We start from the raw sequence: 16,980 nt of genomic DNA, 5'->3' as shown, positions 1-16,980 counted from the left end.
ATTAATTTTGATTTAATTAGATTTTTTTTATTAGATTTTTTTAAATTATGAGACACATTCATGTCAAAGTCATGATCTTTTTTATTTGATTAATTGTACTATTTTATTTGATTAATTATGAAATTAATTTACATTTTTGAAATTAATTTTGATTCATTTGTACTATTTTATTTGATTAATTAACCTTTTTGCTCAATATGTTGAAAAATATTCTTAAATGAAGTAAATGCTAGTGCCATTATCTTGACATAATGATATGCGCTCGGCATTACATTTCTTGAAACCAGCAGACTTAAACGAAAACCCAATTTATTGTTCTTAATGGAAAGGCAACAAGGCAAGCGCTTGTTACTCTCGGGGTCTCCTAGCCGCTCAGGAAAATCATATTGTCTAAAAATGCATTTTTCCATGGATAACATGACATCATCGCGCCAAGTGCGTACTCTTTCAGTCAATTAGTCACTTAGAACCGTGCGGCAATTGAAGAATTTATCTGAATGTGCATGAACTATTTCTGTTCAAAATAGTTAGAAATGTCACATGTTAAATGTTTAAATATGAACTGTCAGTTTACTGTACTGTGCCAACTGTACTATTATATGAGTACGTGTTTTCTATTGTTTCATTGAAAATAAAACTGGCTGTCATCTGTTTTAATTATGAGACACAATTGTGTCAAAGTCAGGATTTTTTTTATTTTATGCTTGAAATAAGAAATTATTAATTTAATAAAGTAGTTTTATACTTGTGAGTGTTGATGACGCAGCTTTGCAACAGTTGCTATTCTAGTTTCAAGCATCTTTTACTCAATATAGGTCATAATATCTGTAATATCTTACTGAGATCATTTAGGACCAAAGCCCTTAAAACAAGTAAAACACTCTAACATAAAATCTGCTTAGTGAGAGGAATTATTTTATCAGACAGGAAAAAAGCAAATATCACCCTTATTTGAGATATTTAATCTTACTTAGATTTCAGTTTTTGCAGTGTGCATATTACGGACAAAAAAAGCAGCACAATTTGAGTCAGTCAAGGAGATTTTGCACCATGACTTTGAAACACTTAGAACCGAGCGGCAATAACTGAAAATAGCAGAGCGAGCAGCAGATGCCAGTAGGGCAAAGGTTCTTGTGAAGACACACCAGAAGCCCAGCTCGCTAAGTTGCTAATTAAAGTCATCACACTGTTCTTACCCATCTGTCACCGGGGCACCGCGCCATTGAGTACTCAATATAATAACCCAGTGAATGGGTCGGTTTGTGGGAATCAGAATCAGAAATACTTTATAAATCCCCCGAGGGGAAATTACGATTTTCAGCACAATCCCATCACAGGGAGACAGAACAGGATCGCTGACGGGTCTGCCAACTTCCGGCGCCCCTTACCGAAAAGGTGAGAAAAAGGTAAACGCTGGGAAAAAATTCATTCTAAGGCCCTGTTTACACTACGTCGGATAAGATTTAGACTTAGACTTAGACAAACTTTAATGATCCACAAGGGAAATTGTTCCCCAAGGTGATAAAAAGTTAAAGTACCAATGATTGTCACACACACACACTAGGTGTGGCGAAATTATTCTCTGCATTTGACCCATCACCCTTGATCACCCGCTGGGAGGTGAGGGGAGCAGTGGGCAGCAGCGGTGGCCGCGCCCGGGAATCATTTTTTGGTGATTTAACCCCCAATTCCAACCCTTGATGCTGAGTGCCAAGCAGGGAGGTAACGGGTCCCGTTTTAATAATAATAATAATAATAATAATAATGAATTACATTTGTAACACACTTTACATTTGCTAAAATCTCAATGTCACGTCGGGGGGAGGGTCACAGCTTGCTGCGAGATTTGTTCTCCCAGGACTATTCCGGATAAGGCGTGCAGGTAGGAACATATTTATTTCTCAAAACTCAAAAAGGTACAAAAAACTAAAAAACAAGGCGAAGGCACAACGCGCTGATCGCACTTGGAGACAAAAGCTAACACTTAGCATCGACTATGGACATAGAGGACTTATGAAACTGTGGCATGAAATGAACGAGACTTACGTAGTCCAGGCATGAGGCAAACAACCAGCATAACTATGGCATAGAACAACTAATGACGCCAGCACGACTGACTGGCAAGGGCAGGCTTAAATAGTCCTCTGATTAGAAGCAGGTGCGGGTCCCGAACACCAGAGGCAGGTGAATATACACTAACACACTCCCCACCCCACGCCTTCACCACCGCTTGATTCCCCTTCGGGTTGATGGACGGCTGAGTAGCGCTTTATAGCAGCAGTCGACCCCCAGGGCCCCAACCCTTCCCCCCCTTGTTGCGAGTTGTTGTGATTATACGTTTTTTTCCCTTGGACTCAGTCTGGACCCGCTCCCGTGGGTCCAGACTTTGACTGATATTTTTTTTACTCTTCCCCCCTCTCCCAATATCACCTTTTTCCCACCTTTTTTCAAGGAGCGCCGTAAAAATAGCTGATCCGTTGGCGGTCCCGTCTTGTCTCCCTGTAACGTATGTCTGCTCTTAGTGGGACTGTGCCGAAAATGTAATTTCAGTTCTTATGTGTCTTGTACTTGTCAAAGAATGGACAATAATAAAGCATCCTGAATCCTGAATTCAGCCAAGACACTGTGAAGCTTCTCCGTCCCGGCGCTCAGCACCAGCTCCGCAGTCCTATCTCTTCATCCCGCATCTCCTCCAGTCTCTCCAAACGGACTCTGGTGTGGCAGAGACTCAGCAGCTGGTCTCTATGGCCAAAAAGGCTCCCGGGAGGCAGATCCAGAAGTTTACAAAAAAGCACCGCAGAAGTCACGAAAGTGCCACCCCTTGTCCCACAGTCCCAAAGGGTCCCGAACCAAAACGCAAACAAAAACCCACATGAAAACAAGAGGGAAACATCAAGAACACAAAAGGATGACACAAGAGCACAGAGCTCCTGCCACCAGCAGCCACTACAGCTGTGCCATCTTGGGGGAAAATAATAATAATAATAAAAGAATGCTCATTCACGACCACGACCAGGACGTGGAGAAGGCATTTGACCGTGTCCCTCGGGAGGTCCTGTGGGGAGTGCTCAGAGAGTATGGGGTATCGGACTGTCTGATTGTGGCTGTCCGCTCCCTGTACGATCAGTGTCAGAGCTTGGTCCGCATTGCCGGCAGTAAGTCGGACACGTTTCCAGTGAGGGTTGGACTCCGCCAAGGCTGCCCTTTGTCACCCATTCTGTTCAGAACTTTTATTGACAGAATTTCTAGGCGCAGTCAAGGCGTTGAGGGGATCCGGTTTGGTGGCTGCAGGATTAGGTCTCTGCTTTTTGCAGATGATGTGGTCCTGATGGCTTCATCTGGCCAGGATCTTCAGCTCTCACTGGATCGGTTCGCAGCCGAGTGTGAAGCGACTGGGATGAGAATCAGCACCTCCAAGTCCGAGTCCATGGTTCTCGCCCGGAAAAGGGTGGAGTGCCATCTCCGGGTTGGGGAGGAGATCTTGCCCCAAGTGGAGGGGTTAAAGTACCTCGGAGTCTTGTTCACGAGTGAGGGAAAAGTGGATCGTGAGATCGACAGGCGGATCGGTGCGGCATCTTCAGTAATGCGGACGCTGTATCGATCCGTTGTGGTGAAGAAGGAGCTGAGCCGGGAGGCAAAGCTCTCAATTTACCGGTCGATCTACGATCCCATCCTTACCTATGGCCATGAGCTTTGGGTTATGACCGAAAGGACAAGGTGGCGGGGCTCTCCCTTAGAGATAGGGTGAGAAGCTCTGCCATCCGGGGAGAGCTCAAAGTAAAGCCACTGCTCCTCCACATGGAGAGGAGCCAGATGAGGTGGTTCGGGCATCTGGTCAGGATGCCACCCGAACGCCTCCCTCGGGAGGTGTTTAGGGTACGTCCAACCGGTAGGAGGCCACAGGGAAGACCCAGGACACGTTGGGAAGACTATGTCTCCCGGCTGGCCTGGGAACGCCTCGGGATCCCCCGGGAGGAGCTGGACGAAGTGGCTGGGGAGAGGAAAGTCTGGGCTTCCCTGCGTAGGCTGCTATCCCCGCGACCCGACCTCGGATAAGCGGAAGAAGATGGATGGATGGATGGATGCTCATTCACAACAACAACAATCCTGCTGGTTTTTCTATGTGCCAGGCGGCCTCAGTGACCCCTGCTCCCTCCAGGTGTCGCGAGCACAGAAATTACAGCGATCCACCAAGCTGACAATGAACACAACCCTCTCAGAATGACAACAATAGCCGAGCAGAGCCGTGAACATCTTTCCCTTGATAAGCACTTCTTTTTTTTTTCTTTCCAGTGGGCTTAATGGAATCTTTGGCGAGTCTGAGCAGTCTGGCGCCCAATGAGAGCCATCCGTCTGGGTGACCTCGCGCTATGGCGACAAATTCATCTGAGACCTGTGCAGGACACAATCAGGATAAGCTTGATCTGTTCCTCGCCGATTAGGAGCTGCCGCACTATCTGCCAGGAGTTCCACTCGAAGGTGAGGCCGTGGCACTACATCACCCAAATTATCATCGCATGTCTGAGCACGTTGGCGGACGGGCAGGTACTGGTCGGAATGAACAATTCAACAAAATAAAAGCCTGCTACCAAGCAGGATATATTAAAAAAAAAACTGTTCTGACTTGACAGAAAGTCAAAGTAAAATATCAGTTGGTAGTAACTTGAGAATACAGTCGTGGTACATACAGCAATGTTAATATTTGCTTTCATGTCCCTTGGCAAGTTTCACTGTAATAAGGCACTTTTGGTAGCCATCCACAAGCTTCTGCTTGAACTTTTGACCACTCCTCTTGACAAAATTGGTGCAGTTCAGCTAAATTTGTTGGTTTTCTGACATGGACTTGTTTCTTCAGCATTGTCCACACGTTTAAGTCAGGACTTTGGGAAGGCCATTCTAAAACCTTAATTCTAGCCTGATTTAGCCATTCCTTTACCACTTTTGACGTGTGTTTGGGGGTCATTGTCCTGTTGGAACACCCAACTGTGCCCAAGACCCAACCTGCGGGCTGATGATTTTAGCTTGTCCTGAAGAATTTGGAGGTAATCCTCCTTTTTCATTGTCCCATTTACTCTCTGTAAAGCACCAGTTCCATTGGCAGCAAAACAGGCCCAGAGCATAATACTGCCACCACGATGCTTGATGGTAGGGATGGTGTTCCTGGGATTAAAGGCCTCACCTTTTCTCCTCCAAACATTCTGATGGTTATTGTGGCCAAATAGCTCCATTTTTGTTTCATCTGACATCACATGGACAAAGATAAGACCTTCTGGAGGAAAGTTCTGTGGTCAGACTTAAATGCTGAAGAAACAAGTCCATGTCATAAAACCAACAAATTTAGCTGAACTGCACCAATTTTGTCAAGAGGAGTGGTCAAACATTCAAGCAGAAGCTTGTGGATGGCTACCAAAAGCGCCTTATTGCAGGTAAACTTGCCAAGGGACATGTAAGCAAATATTAACATTGCTGTATGTATACTTTTGACCCAGCACATTTGCTCACATTTTCAGTAGACCCATAATAAATTCATAAAAGAAGCAAACTTCATGAATGTTTTTTGTGACCAACAAGTATGTGCTCCAATCACTCTATCACAACAAAACAAGACTTGTAGAAATGACTTGTTCTTTACAAGTGTATGTAAACTTTTGACCACGACTGTATGTGCACCACCAAAAAATGCTGAGTTATGAAGATAGAAAGTGAACACACATGAGAGTACTGTTGCATCAAAGCACGTATTTTTGGAAGGGCCTTTTAAATATTCCATCCCACCCTTGCAGACGAGTCATTAAAGTGTGAAGTGCTTTTTCTAATGAGAAGATAAGCAGCTAATTTGAAGTCTTAATGTGAAGACTCCTGCATGACCACTGAATGCCTATCGCCAAATTACGGGGGCTCCGTACGGCTGGGGGGCGGGGGGGCGTTTAGAGCAGGGGTCACCAACGCGGTGCCCGCGGGCACCAGGTCACCCGTAAGGACCAGATGAGTCGCCCGCAGGCCTGTTCTAAAAATAGCTCAAATAGCAGCACTTACCAGTGAGCTGCCTCTATTTTTTAAGTGTTATTTATTTACTAGCAAGCTGGTCTCGCTTTGCTCGACATTTTTCATTCTAAGAGAGACAAAACTCAAATAGGATTTGAAAATCCAAGAAAATATTTTAAAGACCTGGTCTTCACTTGTTAAAATAAATTCATTTATTTTTTTACTTTGCTCCTTATAACTTTCAGAAAGACAATTTTAGAGAAAAAAATTCAACCTTAAAAATGATTTTAGGATTTTTAAACACATATACCTTTTTACCTTTCCTGACAATTTAAATCAATGTTCAAGTATTATTTTTTTAATTATTTTAAAGAATAATAAATACATTTTAATTTAATTCTTAATTTTAGCTTCTGTTTTTTCGACGAAGAATATTTGTGAAATGTTTCTTCAAACTTATTATGATTAAAATTTAAAAAAAAAATATTCTGGCAAATCTAGAAAATCTGTAGAATCAAATTTAAATCTTATTTCAAAGTCTTTTGAATTTCTTTTAAAATTTTCGTTCTGGAAAATCTAGAAGAAATAATGATTTGTCTTTGTTAGAAATATAGCTTGGTTCAATTTGTTATATATTCTAACAAAGTGCAGATTGGATTTTAACCTATTTAAAACATGTCATCAAAATTCTAAAATTAACCTTAATCAGGAAAAATTACTAACGATGTTCCATAAATTATTTTTTTAATTTTTTCAAAAAGATTCGAATTAGCTAGTTTTTTTCTTCCTTTTTTTCGGTTGAATTTTGAATTTTAAAGAGTCAAAATTGAAGATAAACTATGTTTCAAAATTTAATTTTTATTTTTTTCGTGTTTTCTCCTTTTTTAAACCGTTCAATTAAGTGTTTTTTTTCATCATTTATTCTCTACAAAAAACCTTCCGTAAAAGATAAATATCATTTTATTAATAATAACAGAGTTAAAGGTAAATTGAGCAAATTGGCTATTTCTGGCAATTTATTTAAGTGTGTATCAAACTGGTAGCCCTTCGCATTAATCAGTACCCAAGAAGTAGCTCTTGGTTTCAAAAAGGTTGGTGACCCCTGCTTTAGAGAGGCTTTGTCCTGCTCCTGGCGGGCTGGAGTGGTCACGGGCGGCGACAAGGTCAGGTGACCACGTTGAGCTCACCTGGAGAATTTCTGCTGCAGGGAGACGATCTGCGCCCGTCCTAGCTCCGATTCCTCCGTCACTTCCCGGAGACGCTTCTCGCTCTCCAGACGCAGGCGGCGCTCTTCCTCTAGCTCATGGATCAGCTTTTCTCGCTGTGGAGGCGAGCAAAAACATCAACATGTCACTCCAAAAGCGTAATTGCAAGCAGGTGCACGATCATCTTAATTACTTCAAATGGATCCAAGTGAACAACTTGTCACACAAATTATAAATGCATCCCATTGGAGTTGTGATTTAAAATGAAAATTGCTGCCAGTTGCGTCATATATTCTTTCCAAAATCAGATTGAACCGGAACATGATTCATCAACTATTAAAAAATTGGATTTAATAAATCATAGTTAATTTTAAGAAAGTTTGATCATATTACGCCTAGGGATGATGTTCGAAACCGCTTCTCCTGGTTGTTTGATAAGAAAAGAACCGTTCGATAAGAAAATAACCGATTCCATGGACTCGAATCCCTTTTTAAGAACCGGTTCCTGTTATCGAGGCCACTATAGTAAAGAAAAAGAGTTGGTTCTTTATTCGAATCCCTGGGAACGAATCCCGTCCCACAAGAAATGCCCTGTGGCACATCACAGGAAATGACTTAGCTCAGTCATTAGACTGAGCTAAGTCATTTCCTGTGATGTCACACAAGCAGCAAAAATAATGGACTGGAAAAAAACCTCAAGGCATGGCTATTCACCTATAGTGATCACAGAGACAGGTTGTTTTTGTGTTACTGTATATATTTGTTTTTCTGAAAAATCCCACTTAAAATACTTTGGGAAACAACAGTCAATATTTATTTATTTTATTTTTTTAAGGGTGATAACTGTCAATATTTATTTATTTATTTATTTATTTATTTATTTATTTATTTTTTAATAAAATAAAAGTGAGCTTTTGTTAAACCAAATATTGTGTTTTTTTCCATATACAACAACCTATCTGGATTCGATAAGAGAATCGATAAGGAATCGGTTCGATAAGAGGATTCGATAATGGGCTCGAACTCGATAATTTATTATCAAACATCATCCCTAATTACGCCTATACTGGCTCACCTGCACTGGCTTCCTGTGCACTTAAGATGTGACTTTAAGGTTTTACTACTTACGTATAAAATACTACACGGTCTAGCTCCGTCCTATCTTGTCGATTGCATTGTACCATATGTCCCGGCAAGAAACCTGCGTTCAAAGAACTCCGGCTTATTAGTGATTCCCAGAGCCCAAACAAAGTCTGCGGGCTATAGAGTGTTTTCTATTGGGGCTCCAGTACTCTGGAATGCCTTCCCGGTAACAATTAGAGATGCTCCCTCAGTAGAAGCATTTAAGTCCCATCTTAAAACTCATTTGTATACTCTAGCCTTTAAATAGACCCCCCTTTTTAGACCAGTTGATCTGCCGTTTATTTTATTTTATCCTCTGCACCCCTCTCCCTTGTGGAGGGGGGGGGGGACACAGGTCCGGTGGCCATGGATGAAGTGCTGGCTGTCTAGGGTCGGGACCCGGGGTGGACCGCTCGCCTGTGCATCGGTTGGGGACATCGCTGCGCTGCTGACCCGTCTCCGCTCGGGATGGTGTCCTGCTGGCCCCACTATGAACTGGACTCTTACTATTATGTTAGATCCACTATGGACTGGACTCACACTATTAAGTTAGATCCACTATGGACTGGACTCTCACTATTATGTTAGATCCACTATGGACTGGACTCTCACTATTATGTTAGATCCACTATGGACTGGACTCTCACACTATTATGTTAGATCAACTATGGACTGGACTCTCACTATTATGTTAGATCCATTATGGACTGGACTCTCACAATATTATGTTAGATCCACTATGGACTGGACTCTTACACTATTATGTTAGATCAACTATGGACTGGACTCTCACTATTATGTTAGATCCATTATGGACTAGACTCTCACAATATTATGTTAGATCCACTATGGACTGGACTGTCACTATTATGTTAGATCCACTATGGACTGGACTCTCACAATATTATGTTAGATCCACTATGGACTGGACTCTCACTATTATGTTAGATCCATTATGGACTGGACACTCACACTATTATGTTAGATCCACTATAGACTGGACTCTCATTATTATGTTAGATCCACTATGGACTGGACTCTCACACTACTATGTTAGATCCACTATGGACTGGAGTCTCACACTATTATGTTAGATCCACTATGGACTGGACTCTCACACTACTATGTTAGATCCACTATGGACTGGAGTCTCACACTATTATGTTAGATCCACTATGGACTGGACTCTCACTAGTATGTTAGATCCACTATGGACTGGACTCTCACTATTATGTTAGATCCACTATGGACTGTACTCTCACTATTATGTTAGTTCCACTATGGACTGGACTCTCACACTATTATGTTGGATCCACTATGGACTGGACTCTCACACTATTATGTTAGATCGACTATGGACTGGACTCTCACTATTATGTTAGATCCACTATGGACTGGACTCTCACACTATTATGGTATATCCACTATGGACTGGACTCTCACTAGTATGTTGGATCCACTATGGACTGGACTCTCACTATTATGTTAGATCCACTATGGACTGGACTCTCACAATATTATGTTAGATCCACTATGGACTGGACTCTCACTATTATGTTAGATCCACTATGGACTGGACTCTCACTATTATGTTAGATCCACTATGGACTGGACTCTCACAATATTATGTTAGATCCACTATGGACTGGACTCTCACTATTATGTTAGATCCACTATGGACTGGACTCTCACTATTATGTTAGATCCACTATGGACTGGACTCTCACACTATTATGTTAGATCCACTATGGACTGGACTAAAAATCCATTATTCTCCTTCGAAAAGGTAGAAACTGCAGGTTGAAAGTAAATACCGGTGACATTTATTACTTATGTGGTTCTACTTTAGAATATGTGTCCAATGAGGATTGCGTTGCCTTGGTAAAGAAAGCTCCCGCGAAATGTCAAACTAAATCACTTTTTCAATTTTTTTACGTCAGTTTTTATTAATGCTAAGAACATTCCGTGTGATATTTCATGTATTTACTGCTGCTCACTGAACTTCAAGACGTTTATTCATCATCGGCCCTATTCTATTTTTTTACAAGCTTCAAGTTAGGCTCGTTTCTCGTATTCAAATTCTCCCATCCACACTGCGTAAATTAGGTCAAGTAAAATGAAATTCTAATTAACATAATAGAACATGGAGTTTTCCTAACACTTGTGTATGTCATTGAAATCCGTGAAAAAACCCCCCACTAAGATTTAAAAGGCCGGATCAATCCAGGCAGTGCTTTTGTCGCCATGGTGGTGTTGTGTGTGTATACACGCTACAATTTCTACCCTTCTTGAGACACCAACAAGGAAAAGTACCTTCCATATGAGGACCGGTGAACAAGTCGAGACATAAATCATGGTTCCAATAACATTGCATCTAATAGAGAATGTCTCATTTGCACCCCTGGTGGTGACATCTGTCAAAATGAGGGTGGTCCCAAAAAGGCGGGATTTTTCAAATTGACTGTGTGTCGCTTTTAAAAGTGCTCCCCCTCTGGTCAACATATGAAATAACAAGTGTGCGTAAGAAATTAAAATGCACCCCCTTTTGCCATTTTTTTTTTTTTTTAATTAAATATGTATGTAGAAACATACTGTATGAACTTCAAGTACATAATGAAGATTAAAAAACAATTACAAAAAATAATAATAAATTAACTAAAAGCAGTCTTTTTCTCACAATGTGTCGACTTTTTTCTTCTAAAATTGGGAACATATTCTCATATCATTTCGGTTTCTGTAATATTGCAATATTTTCTCGTAAAATTATTACTTTTTTATGTAAAATTATTACTTTTTAATGCAAAATGGTGACATTTGTGATAAAATTCTGACTTGTATCACAATATTGCAAATGTTTTTGTTGTTCTTGTAAAACAGTGACATTTTATGAGTAAAATTATGACTTTTGTCCTAATTTTGCCAAGTAAAATTCCGATTATTATAATATTACCAAAATGTTAAAGTTTTGTCATAAAATTGTGACTTTTGTCGAGTATAATTACGACTCTTTTCATCAAATTGCCAAAATGTTAAGCTTTTCTTGTAAAATTGCGACTGTTTTTGGGTAAAATTCCAACTTTTATCATAATATTGCACAAAAGTTCAGTTTTTCTTGTAAAATTTTGACTTGCGTTGACTAAAATGACGACTTTTATTATAATACTGCCAAAATTGTAAGTTTTTCTTGTGAATTTGTGACCTTTCTCTTGCGAAATTCCAACTCATTTTTCACAACAAACGTTTTTATATTTGCCCTCTTCCTCTTCCTACTCCCGGCCGCTACTGATAAGAATAACAGGTGATTAGACAACTAGCCCCAGCTGGGTAATCTAACCACCTGTCTGCTGTGTTCCACACCCTGCTCCTGCAGCAAGCGCGCCAACCACACCCCCCTCCACAAATGTATATATTATTAATGTTGTAAATACAAATCTTTATATATCTAGAAAGGGTGGTCCTAAACCGGTAGGCATTTTTCTGAGGTCTCGAGAAGGTAAAAAATACATGAATGTGTGTGTGTGTTATTATGCTTGCTACATTGATGGTATGTGTTCAATAAAGCAATTGTTGATAATGTCCTCGTAGCGTCTGATTGATGCTATTTCTATTACTGTAAATAGACACACCATCTCCTCATTCAATGCGTTTTCTTTACTTTCAAGACTATTTACATTGTAGATTGTCACTGAAGGCATCAAAACTATGACACCTGTGAAGTGAAAACCATGTCAGGTGACTACCTCTTGAAGCTCATGGAGAGAATGCGAAACAGTAATCAGAGCAAAGGGTGGCTATTTTGAAGAACATGTTTTCAGTTATTTCACCTTTTTTTGTTAAGTACATAACTCTACATGTGTTCATTCATAGTTTTGATGTGACAATCTACAATGTAAATAGTCATGAAAATAAAGAAATCCCATTGAATAAGAAGGTGTGAGAAGAGGGGAAAAGGCGGCCAAAATGGTCAAAAGTCCCAATTTTGTCCAAAATACAATCCCACGAGTCCCGCCGCTGGCCGCACAATTGCCGGGATGCAAAAAAATGTCCCAAACGCACCCAGCAAAGTCCAACGGGAAGTGGGGGAGAAAAGTGAGAAAAGTCGTCAAAAGTCCCCAAAAATGTTCAAAATACCTACCCAGGTTCGAGTCCCCACAAGTCCCGGGATGCCCAAAATGTCCATAACACACCCAGCCGAGTCCCACGGGGAGGGGGGATAAAAAATTGGAAAAGTCGGCAAAAGTCCCTAAAATGTTCAAAATACCTACCCAGGTTCGAGTGCCACTTTTACCCACTTTTCTCGCTTTTCTCCCCGCCTTCCCGTGGGACTTTGCTGGGCGCGTTTTGGACATTTTGGGCATCCCAGCATGCGGCGGGACTTGTGGGACTCGAACCTGGGTAGGTATTTTGAACATTTTACCGACTTTTGCCGACTTTTCCAACTTTTTCGTACTCATATAGTAGTACACTTGTTATTAGTGAGACAATACTTATTTTAAGGTATTTTGGGGTTCATTGAGGTTAGCTAATTTTACTTGTTTTGGAAAGTCTTGACAAGCCAAATTTTCTTGTTCTATTGGCAGATAATTTTGCTTAGTTCAAATAAAATACCCCTAATTTTTGCATTTTGTTTTCTTGTTTATGAACACGGACTCTTTGCAGTGTAGATAATCTCTATTTTGATATTTGATGGTTCATTCAAAATAGCATTATGATCCTTTCATGCTCATCTCAAAGGATGTTTGCAAGTGTCTGAATTGAAGCAATCAAAATATATTTAATCGCTTTCTGGAAGTGTCTTTTATCATTTTATTATGTGTGGTGTAGACCGCATCCAAACTTCAAGTGCAAAAATGATCTTTCACTTTCTTGGGGCGTTGGACTTATTCCAGCCTCAGAAGCATGTGAGAACAAAAGTACTTAAGTGGGGAGAATCTGCGGAAGGCCAAATTTGATTAGTAGCGCCCACATTTAAGGGTTGTTCCACCCAGAGTGGGCATCTTGGATCGAGGCTGGCAGAGACAGACTTAGGTCAAGTAGGAGAATGTTGCACAGTTACATGGGGAGAATTGGGCCCCATGTGCCCAGCAGAGGTGGGTAGTAACGCGCTACATTTACTCCGTTACATCTACTTCAGTAACTTTTGGGATGACTTGTACTTCTAAGAGTAGTTTTAATGCAACATACTTTTACTTTTACTTGAGTATATTTATAGAGAAGAAACGCTACTTTTGCTCCGCTACTTTTATCTACATTCAGCTCGCTACTCGCTATTGATTTTTATCCATCTGTTAATGCACGCTTTGTTTGTTTTGGTTTGTCAGACAGACCTTCAAAGTAAGATCTATCGCATGACTCCGTTTCACCAATCGAATGCAGTCACTGGTGACGTTTGACTCCGTTTCACCAATCAAATGCAGTCACTGGTGACGTTTGACTCCGTTTCACCAATCAAATGCAGTCACTGGTGACGTTTGACTCTGTTTCACCAATCAAACAGAGCCAGGCTTTATGTTTCAGCGGCAAACAACAACAAGCTTAAGCTTACATGAACTCAACGTCAAATTTGAGGACGCACATCGCGGTGAGTAACGTTAGTAGATATTTTGGCTGTCACCGTAGGCTGATGTTAGCTTCCCTGCTATGAATCACTGTCAAATGTACATTGTGTGGGGACATTTATTAACGTACTGCAGCCTCATAGACAGACAGACACACACACACACACACACACACATGCATACAAAAACACTAGTCAGAAGTGCACAGTGTGTTCCCAGGTGCAGCCCACACCTATCAGTTTATGGTTTACGTAAAGGCTAACTTGTTATTTTCCTTTGTAATCTCTGCCTGCTGAGCCTATGGTGCTGTTAAGTTATTGTGGCTCAATTTGCCTTAATTTTTTTAATGTTAATGTATTATTATTTAATATATATTATTGTTTTAGTTGCTTAAGAGATATTCCTGGCTCTGAATTTGCTCTTTGCTATTTTTATGTTTTTGTGCATTATTTGTTGCCGTCATCATTAAACCAACAGGTTACTCTTCAGTTACTCAGTACTTGAGTAGTTTTTTCACAACATACTTTTTACTTTTACTCAAGTAAATATTTGGGTGACTATTCCTTACTTTTACTTGAGTAATAAATCTCTAAAGTAGCAGTACTCTTACTTTAGTACAATTTCTGGCTACTCTACCCACCTCTGGTGCCCAGTTTAGAAACATAGAAGCAATGAACTTGATAGTGTTCTAATCTGAAATACGCACAGAGATGACGAAGGGCCCGTCAGGAAACTTGTTGCATGTAAGGACAGCTTTGTGTCATCATAACCCGTTTTATCGGACCCTTTCTCAGCCAAGACCAGTCTGGAATTAAACATTTTTTGTTCGGCCTTTAATTGGATTCTTCTGTCTGATGGCCTTCGCTATCTACTCCCCCAGTAGAGTTCTGTCCTCCGACTAAGCACTTCAAAGTCACAGACGTTCCACTGGTTAGGAAGTTTAATGTCACCAGTGGGTTACTTCTGATCTTCCTGCTCGCTTTGCTTCACAAGCAGCATTCATCTTCTGGTGGCCATCTTCATGAACTTTCTCTAACCATTTTGTCTTTGAGCTGCATATTTTTTTATACTCATTTACATAAAGCAAAAAAAACATACATGACTATTTACATTGTAGATTGTCACATCAAAACTATGAATGAACACATGTGGAGTTATGTACTTAACAACAAAAAGGTGAAATGACTGAAAACATGTTTTGTATTCTAGTTTCTTCAAAATAGCCACCCTTTGCTGGGATTACACTGCAAAAACTGAAATCTAAGTAAGATTAAATATCTCAAATAAGGGTGATATTTGCTTATTTTCTGTCTGATAAGATAATTCTTCTCACTAAGCAGATTTTATGTTAGAGTGTTTTACTTGTTTTAAGTGTTTTGGTCCTAAATGATCTCAGTAAGATATTACAGCTTGTTGCTGAGATTTGATGACCTATATTGAGTAAAACATGCTTGAAACTAGAATATCAACTGTTGCAAAGCTGTGTCATCAACACTCACAAGTATAAAACTACTTTTTTTAAAGTAATAATTTCTTATTTCAAGCATGAAAAAAATAAATCATGATATATCATTATGTCAAGATAATGGCACTAGCATTTACTTCATTTAAGAATATTTTTCAACATATTGAGCAAAAAGGTCTATTTTTTTTTTCCTACCAAGAAAAGTGCATTTGTTATTAGTGAGAATATACTTATTTTAAGGTATTTTTGGGTTCATTGAGGTTAATTTTACTTGTTTTGGAAAGTCTTGACAAGCCGAATTTTCTTGTTCTATTGGCAGATAATTTTGCTTAGTTCAAGTAAAATATACGGGGGCCCTAAAGGGACATGGGGGAATTTATTTTTTTTGTTATGTTTTTATTTTTTTTATTTTTTTTTTAGACATGTATAGTTTTTCCTGCACACGAGATACATGTCTAAAAAAAAAATTTAAAAAAATAAAAATTATAAAAAAAAATGTTTTTCCCCCATGTCTCTTTAGGGTCTCCATAAAAATACCCCTAATTTTTGTATTTTTTTGTTCTTGTTTTTGAACACTGACTTTTTGCAGTGTACTGCTTTGCACACTCTTGGCATTCTCTCAACGAGCTTCAAGCACACATGTGAAGTGAAAACTTTTTCAGGTGACTACCTCTTGAAGCTCATCGAGAGAATGCCAAGAGTGTGCGAAACAGTAATCAGAGCAAAAATAGGCTTTTTTGAAGAAACTTGAATACAAAACATGTTGTCAGTTATTTCACCTTTTTGTTGTTAAGTACATAACTCCACATTTTTTCATTCATAGTTTTGATGCCTTCAGTGACAATCTACAATGTAAATAGTCATGAAAATAAACGCATTGAATGAGAAGGTGTGTCCAAACGTTTGGCCTGTGCTGTACAAGGCACACACACACAAGCAATAAGCATTAACATTTCCACATTTTTCTCATTAGCAAACTTTATTTATTTGTTGTTTTTCTTTTTGTTTAATTCTTTTTAGAATGCGCTGCGAGCCATTGCAAGAAAACAAGCTGCGGGCCACAAATGTCCCCCGGGCTGCACTATGAACACCCCTGCATTTAATATTTAGACATTCTCATTGAGTTAAATAATATATTTGCAACTGCTAAATATTAAAGACTGCAGTTATACACCAGTGCAAACTACTGTAAACAATACATATACATATAGTTACATTAAAAGCTCTTGCTTGATAACTGAAACTGACAATTGTAATCTTGTAAAGACAGTTTTTGTCAGCTCCTATTCATATTATTTTGTGCAGTTAGACTCTATGGAATGGGAAAATGCAAGGCAGAAGAATGCTCAACCTTATCATTTTTATGACCGTTGTCTCAGAGCAGGTTTGCAGATACAGTCAGCATGAGGGCGACCTCTGGCGGCCGAATACGGGTAACACACTTCCTTCCACTCAAGCCACATTTGATAGATTACTACCACTACAGTCTAAGTCAGTATTTTTCAACCTTTTTTGAGCCAAGGTGCATTTTTTTCATTTCATTGAAAAACTCCGGAGGCACACCACCAGCAGAAATCATTAAAAAAATGAAACTTAGTAGACAATAAAAAGTCGTTGTCGCAATTGTTGGATATGACTTTAAACC

General features: G+C 39.7%; 1 protein-coding gene across 5 annotated transcripts in view; it reads right to left on the bottom strand.

The window, feature by feature from the left end:
• Positions 1-16,980, bottom strand: part of LOC133622527 (nck-associated protein 5-like) — a 298,294-nt gene that overhangs the window by 113,770 nt on the left and 167,544 nt on the right. For all 5 annotated transcript variants that reach the window (XM_061985349.1, XM_061985347.1, XM_061985348.1 and 2 more), the window contains one exon: positions 7,173-7,306. In XM_061985349.1, the coding sequence (XP_061841333.1) occupies positions 7,173-7,306 (134 nt within the window). The remainder of the gene's footprint in view (positions 1-7,172; positions 7,307-16,980) is intronic.

Source organism: Nerophis lumbriciformis, linkage group LG23 (assembly GCF_033978685.3).
Source record: "Nerophis lumbriciformis linkage group LG23, RoL_Nlum_v2.1, whole genome shotgun sequence".
In the NCBI taxonomy this organism is placed as follows: domain Eukaryota; kingdom Metazoa; phylum Chordata; class Actinopteri; order Syngnathiformes; family Syngnathidae; genus Nerophis; species Nerophis lumbriciformis.
Note: the sequence above shows the minus strand (reverse complement) of the source record. Positions and strands in the feature narration are given on the sequence as shown.